This window comes from Octopus bimaculoides, chromosome 21 (genome assembly GCF_046866305.1).
Source record: "Octopus bimaculoides isolate indiv1 chromosome 21, ASM4686630v1, whole genome shotgun sequence".
Lineage (NCBI taxonomy): Eukaryota > Metazoa > Mollusca > Cephalopoda > Octopoda > Octopodidae > Octopus > Octopus bimaculoides.
In genome coordinates, this window is record NC_142948.1 from 2427050 (window position 1) to 2435147 (window position 8098).

The window sequence follows — 8098 nt, forward strand, 5'->3', positions numbered from 1 at the left end:
ACATTGGGGTTCCCTGCAATTAACTCTACACCCACCTCCCCTCCACTCCTTCCCTGTCCTTCAGCTTATATAAGAACCAGTAATAATGGTTTCAAATTTTGGAACAAGGCCAGCAATTTCAGATAAGTGATAAGTCAGTTACACTGACTGCAGTGTGAAAACTGGTAATTATTTTTATTGAACCCCAAAAGGAAGAAAGGCTAAGTCAACCTTGGCTGAATTTGACCTTAGAACATAAAGATGGATGAAATTTATCGACCCCGAAAGGATGAAAGGCAAAATCACCCTTTGCGGAATTTGAACTCAGAATGTAAGGATAGGCAAAATACTGCGAAGCAATTCACCCAGCGTACCAACGTTTCAGCCAGCTTGCCGTCTTAGGGACTGGTAATAATAATAATAATAATAATAATAATAATAATAATAATAATAATAATAATAATAATAATAATAATAATAATAATAATAATAATAATAATAATAATAATAATAATAATTGTGTCCAGCTGAGGGCACAAGACTAGAAATTTAGTGGGAGAGAGGTTTGTTGATTAAATCACCCTTCATTCCATATTCCTTAATTACCATTATGGTTTTGATGACAGCGAAGGGGAGGTGGTGAGCTGGCAGAGTCACTCACACACTCAGCTCGATGCTTAGAGGCATTTCATGTCTTTATGTTCTGAGTTCAAATTCTGCTGAGGTCGACTTTGCCTTTCATCCCCTTTTGGGGTCAATAGAATAAGTATTGGTTGAGTGGTGGGGGGTCAATGTAATGGGTTTGTCCCCTCCTCTGAATTTGATGGTCTTGTGCTAAAATTTGAAATTATTATTAATATTAATTTTACTATTTATTAGACTCAGGTTCATTCTTATTCCAGATAGGGTCTACGTGCCAAAATTTGAAAGTCTATTTATTACCATCTTCATTATCTTTATTTTGTTATTCCAGAACATAGATTTTGAAGGGAACCCTTTCAAGAAACTTCCCGAAAACTGGCCAGAAAAGGGTGAAATAGAATTCCTTGATTTCTCTGCTAAATATGAGAGTGAAAACACCTGTTGTTTGACTGGAGTCGACCTCCTTATAAAACCTGGAGAAAAGGTTCAATCTTCACTTCTCCACTTTATCTTATTGCATGTGTTTCTCTATCAGCATTTTTGTTGCTATTGTTTTCTCCTCTTCCTTTTTCTCCTTTTCCTTTTTATCTTCCTTTTTCTCCTTTTCTTTTTTATCTTCCTTTTCCTCCTTCTCTTCTTTTTTCTCCCTTTCCTTTGTCTCCTCTTCCTTTTTCTCATCTTCCTTATTCTCTTCCTCTCCTCCTCCTCCTCTTTCCTTTTCTCCACCTCTTCCTTTTCTCCTCTTTGTCCTTCTTCCCCTCTTCCTCCTTCCCTTCCCCTCCCTACCAAAAAGATAGCTATATTGCTGTATAGTAAAAGTTCTTTTTTTTTTTGAAGTCTATGTTGTGTTGTGTTGACAGACTTGCACTTAAACTTCCCATGTTTTTAATCAAAATTTGTTAGTTACTATGGTGATAACATTACCTATCTATCTATCTATCTATCTATCTATCTATCTATCTATCTATCTATCTATCTATCTTTGACGCACACACTCTATCTCACTGTATTTCTCTCCCAACGATAACTTTCTCTCTTTCACTTCTTCCTCTTTTTAACATATATCTTGTGACAGACAGACAGATGGAAATCAGCTTCTCCTTTATAATATAAGATGGGAAAACTGCTTGCATTGTTGACCCATTGTAACAACTAGTGAGGGTCGCTTATGACAAAAAACAACAGATGGGATGCATTTAGCTTTAAAATACCGACACAACAGTGATATCATTGTTATACAAATTACGGTAACATTACATAGAAAGGATCCAAAGTTATTTAAGGACTGAAACACAACCTTTTTAATTAGTACAATATAATATGACAAGACATCTGAAATTTGAATAATAATTTGAGACTGTTTCTTTTTAGGTTGGCATCATTGGTAAATCTGGTTCCGGTAAATCTTCCCTAGTAATGGCACTAACCCAAATGGTCAAGTCTCCCCATGGTATACTCAATATTGATGGACAAAACATCTTTGCAGCTGATCCACAAGATCTCCGCTCAAAGTTACTGATTTTTCCTCAGGTAGTTTATTTATTTATTGGAATCATAGTCTCTTCAGGTGGAGGCACCAATCCACATTTAGGGGGCCAAATATTTGTGGATCAGGAGAAAGGGATGGGACCAAGAGACAAAATTAAGGAGTGTTTTTTGTTTGTTTGTTTGTTGTTCTAATGCATGTTGTAGTTTAATGAGAAGAGAAAAGGCAGCAGCCATGAGTCTCTGTAAGGGGCCATCTCTTTGCCTTGGCATCACACGATTACCTTAACCCTTTTGATACCAACCCAACTGAAACCGCCTCTGGGTTTGTAGTACAAATGTCTTGTTTACAAAAGTTCTGAATTAAAATCTTCCACCAAACCTTAGTCATGATTCATGTTCCCAACACTAGCTTAATGATAACTAAGTTATTTTACTAAATTCTTTGTTATATTTAAAATTAATTGAAAGAGGCAGAGAGCATCTCAACTGAAATACGGTAACAAAAGGGTTAATCTAGTGGTATCCTTTGTGTCCAATCTTCTACAAAAATATGTCTGGTCATGGGGAAACATATTCTTCCTTGGAAACAAGTGAAGGTTGTTAACAGGAAGGGCGCCTGGCCATAGAAAATCTGCCTCAATAAACCGTTTCTGATCTCTGCAAGCATGAGGAAGTGGACATTGAAACAATGATGATAATAATGATGTTGATGAAGATGATGTATTTGTTTGTTTTATTTAATTATTTGTTGTTGTACAATTGACAGGACTGTGAATTATATTTGGGGACTTTACGCACAAACCTTGACCCCTACGGAAAGTTTACAGATGAACAGCTCCGCGATGCAATGAGGATCACTGAGCTTGACTTAGATTTGTCTAAGGATTACTCTAATGATGCTGAAGTCAGGTAAAACACAATAAATTATTATATACTGAGGTCATCATCATCATAATTACCATCATCATCATCATTATCACTCATCACCAACTTCACCATCATCATCACTATTATCACCATCACTATCATTGTTATCACCAGAACCTTACGATCGTGAGCCGAATGCCCTAACCACTAAGCCACGCACCTTCATATATATATAACAAAGCTGGAAGTTGTAAAATTTATTAGTATTATTTATTCTCAATTTTTGTTATTTACAATGGTGAATAAATCATACCAATACCATTTTCCAACTTCCTGTTTGTTATAGCTACCTCTGTATATTTTTATATGTCTTTGTGTGTGTGTGTATAATTTATGCGTATGTCTTTTATTTGTCTAGTTCTGGTATGAAGCAGTTGATATATCTTACAAAATGTCTGCTAAAGAAATCCAAAGTGGTCATCCTTGATGAAGCAACGGCCAGCGTGTCACAGAAGAAGAGTAAACAGATTATGAAGATTATAGAGCAGAACTTCCAGGACAGCACCATATTGTGTATTGCACACAAACTGGACATTGTGCAGAACTATGACAAGTAAGTGTACATACACACATATACATACATACATACACATGCACATACATACCTCATATATAAATACATATATGTGATTCAGTGGGGATTTTTGAAAAACAAGGGAGAATTTGCAGCAGTGTTCAGTGAACAAATTAAACACGCTCCCCGGCAGTGGCTAAAATGCGAACCGATCAAGTTTATGCATAAATATTCTTTTTATATGTTTGTTTCCTTTTATACAATATTAAAACAACGGTTAAAAATTTTCTGAAGCAGAACCCCAACTAATTTTCTCTACGAGCCACCACTGAACACACGCTTAGATACATACACAAACACACTCACATATGCAAGCACACACACATACACAAACACATGCACACATAAACGTACACACAAATACATACACACACACACATACACACAAACACAGACATATATAAACATACACACACAGAAACGCATACAACTACACACACTCACTCACACATAGTGGAGTACTTTGTGACAGTTGAACCCATATCTTATGATCCTGAGCTGTAATTAGAAATTATTTAAAAAATAAACAAGTATAGATTAAAATTTTACTTTATTTAATTTCTCATTCTGTTTCTCTCTTTAGAATTCTTGTGATGGAAAATGGAGTAAATGTGGAATTTGGACCACCACAGCAGTTGTTGTCAAGGAAGAACAGTTACTACTATAATATGTTTTTATTGTCTGAGAAATCAGGTTTGCTTGATACAATATATGAATAAGAGTTCTCATGTTGTGCTGAGAGAAAGAGAGAGAGAGAGAGACTGGGAGGGGAACTTGATGGTATCTACCATATTTGATGGCATCTAAGACACACTAGGGGCACCATATTTCGTTGTACAACCATAATATACCACAAAGTATATCAAACGTTTTTATGAGTCAATACGGTGTTCTTCTGTGTTAGCAGTGCTATTAAATCACATATTAAGGTTATCTCTACAGATTTTGTATAGAAATTATAACCAGTACTGATTTCGTATCAAAGACACCTGATGTAAAATAACAATGAGATTGATGATGAAAATGGGTAATGGGCGTATATCCATATTTCTGGAGTGTTTGCTTCTTCATCAGCTCCCATCCAACCGATTAACCATCCATGAACTCGTTGCTTACATAACTACTAAATATAGCAGTGAAACATGATCGGATGTATCAATTTTACATATTGAACATATTCCTGGAAGCTTATATGTAAATATTAATGACTTGTAGGGACACCATATTTCGTTATTCAACCATAATATACCACAATGTATATCAAACGTTTTTATGAGTCAGTATGGTGTTCTTCTGTGTTAGCAGTGCTACGTTAGATGTATTCAGATACGAAATGACATAACAAATCAGTGCTGGCTGTAATCTGTATAGAAAATCTGTAGAGACAACCTTAATATGTGATTTAATAGCACTGCTAACACAGAAGAACACAGTACTGACTTATAAAAGCATTTAATATACTTTGTAGTATGTTATGGTTATATAACAAAATACGGTGTCCCTACAAGTAAGTAACATGTATGTACCAGCAGCCCAGAATGTTTTTAATCTGTAAAATTGGTTTTTCCAATAATGTTACATTGCTATATTTAGTGGTTATATAAAGGGATGAGTTCATGGATGGTTAATAGGTTAGATAGGAGCTGATGAAAGTGCAAAAACTCCTGAAATGTGCATATACACCCATTACCTATTTTTCTATCTTTCATCGCATTGTTGTTTACATTAAACGTATTCGGATATGAAATGTCATAACGAATCAGTGCTGTCTATAATTTTTATAGAAAATCTGTTGAGATAATCTCAAGACTATTTTTTCCCGCAAAAAACTGTTTAAAAAGAAACTCACCCCAGGGCCTATGTGCAAAGTTAGGCCTCTGAAGCTAAGTTTTGACCCCATAATCATGGAGGCTATTTTCATTATCGTAATTTCTTTATGTTCAGTTGTAATCTTCATCTGTTATTTTTTATCTTTTGCGTGTTTCAGTCATTAGACTGTGGCCATGCTGGAGCAGCACCTTGAAGAATTTTAGTCAAATGGATTGACCCCAGGACTTATTTATTTTTTTCAAGGCTGGTACTTATTTCATCAGCTACTTTTCCCGAACCCTTGAGTTACAGGGTCATTAACACAGCAACACCAGTTGTCAAATGGTGGTGGGGGGACAAACACAGATATGAAGACACACACACACACATATATGAGTGAGTGGACAAATGAGAGAAAAAGAATGCGCTCAACACATTTAGTAAGAGTTACATGTATCATTAATTAAAACGTTTTGATTTGGTTTCATGTGACTTAAGGTTTCTCAGGCTTCTTGCAGAAGCCTGTCTCACTCAGGCTCAGAATGCTGAATGCATTCAGTAATCTGAGCCTAAATGAAAGAAGCTGCAAGAAAAGGAGCCCCTGATATGTTTGCTTAAGTGACCTCTAAGCTAAACTGACCGTCTGCATAGACAAAAAGGGTCAATTATTATGTATGTATGTATATATATATATATATATATATATATTTTTTTTTTTTTGATATTTGTGTATGTATATATATATATATATATATATATATATATATATATATATAAGAGAGTATTGTAGTTCGCTTGAAGCATTGTGTATTGTTTGTAAAGAGTAAAAAGTTTTGAATGGTACAACAATGCACTATAATACAAAAACATGGACTATATACCTGTTGTAACTTAGTTATCCATAGTCCGATGATATTTCGGAATACAATTCCTTCTTCAGATATTCTTAGATCGAGTCACTGCTATAATCGGTTTTCCAATGGCTTTTCTTTTTTTGGAAGCGTCTCAGCAGTGGTCTCACGAAGCTCCTCCCAGAATTCCTCATGAGAAGTGCATGAAGTCAGCCATGTCTCAATCTCGTGTGTGTTGGTACATCTGTAGCTCTGCTTCTAAGTTATGTATTATACATGCAGCTTCCTTTTTTCTTCCCTCTTTTCTTTTTTTTTTTGTTATAAACAATAGATGAGCATATCACAAATGAACCTATACGCATCCAGATGTAGCTAAATAATATATTGATTACCAGCCTCCAGTCTGTTGTTAATTTGAGGTTCTAGTCTGTGTAAAAACCCAATTTTTTTCCCCAGATATGTCCCTGTGTCGTTTATGCCATAAAATACTGTAATTAATCTTGAAATTCGTTAATCATCCGACCTCTGACCCTTAGAATTTTACTTTCACATCGTTTCCAAAGAATATTTAGTTTTGGAGAGGGTGGTGGTGGGAATTAACTTTGAAGTATTGTTGTTTTTGAAATACAAAATTGTTACCAGTTCAATATGCTTGAAACTGTTTTGTCATGGAGAAAATTTCTCGCTGTAGACATATAGGTGTAAAATACACTGAGTCAGCCCACAGCATCGCTTATCCAGACTGTGGAATGCCTGCATTTCAGAGTGGTTATCTCCCCTTCAGCAACAGATACTGAAAAAGCAGCTCTGTGAACTGACACAAAAAACAGGTCCCTCTTATGATATTCCTGTCATCGTTCAGTGACTGGTTGAGCGTGATTGATCTCAACGAAAATTCAGCATTTTTCTAGTAATCAAATATATCAACATTTTAGCCCTCAGGCATTTTTAATGTCCACAATGTTTTATTTTCACTCCACCCTAAAACGCACATTGTAACATGTGTGTAAGAAATAAATGGCTCCAAAGTTTAAACCATTGTTCATCTTCATTATCACAGTGGTGATTGCAACCCTGCTTGCCTAGATTTCTACATGAAGCAGCAGTAAGTGTATTTACACCTATTTGTCTACAGGTCCAAATATTCCTCAAGCAGATTTGAACCGATAACGAGTTTGTAGTTATACATATCACTGCTTAGCACTGTCACCCCGTGTCATTGAAATGGTACCATATACTTTTCTACTCTATGCAGAAGGCCCGAAATTTTTGGAGAGGGGTGGGCAGTCGATTAGATCGACCCCAGTACACAACTACTACTTAATTTATCAACCCTGAAGGGATGAAAAGCAAAGTCGACCTCGGCAGAATTTGAACTCAGAACGTAATGGCAGGCGAAATACTATGAAGCACTTTGCCCAGCATGCTAATGTTTCTGCCAGCTCACTGCCTTAGAATGGTACCATATACAGACAGGGGCAGTGGGGGTACTGAATTTTATATTCTTTCATCTGTTTTGCTACCTTTACTGTGGCCATGCTGGTGCAATGCCTCTTCAATGCTGCAGTACTGTTTATAAGTCCAAGGTGGTGACCTGGACAAGGGAAATCGTCAGCTTAGTGAAATGCTTAGTGGTAGTTTATCTGTCTTTACGTTCTGAGTTCAAATTCCACCGAGGTCGACTTTGCCTTTCATCTTTTCAGAGTCGATAAATTAAGTACCAGTTGCATACTAGGGTTGATCTAATCGACTGGCTGCCTCCCCAAAAATTGTGCCTAGAGAAGAAAAGAACATTTCCCTTGGCCTTTGAACAACAAACAGCTCAGTG

General features: G+C 36.1%; 1 protein-coding gene across 2 annotated transcripts in view; it reads left to right on the plus strand.

Moving 5' to 3' along the window:
• LOC106868811 (ATP-binding cassette sub-family C member 2) overlaps positions 1-5828 on the plus strand; it is a 53943-nt gene extending 48115 nt beyond the window's left edge. Inside the window, exons 26-30 of one of the 2 annotated variants that reach the window (XM_089339216.1) lie at positions 953-1105; positions 1993-2151; positions 2876-3018; positions 3395-3589; positions 4194-5828. In XM_089339216.1, the coding sequence (XP_089195342.1) occupies positions 953-1105; positions 1993-2151; positions 2876-3018; positions 3395-3589; positions 4194-4329 (786 nt within the window). In that variant the 3' untranslated portion in view covers positions 4330-5828. The remainder of the gene's footprint in view (positions 1-952; positions 1106-1992; positions 2152-2875; positions 3019-3394; positions 3590-4193) is intronic. The other variant, XM_089339217.1, reaches the window with a different exon arrangement.
• The last annotated feature ends 2270 nt before the right edge of the window (positions 5829-8098 follow it).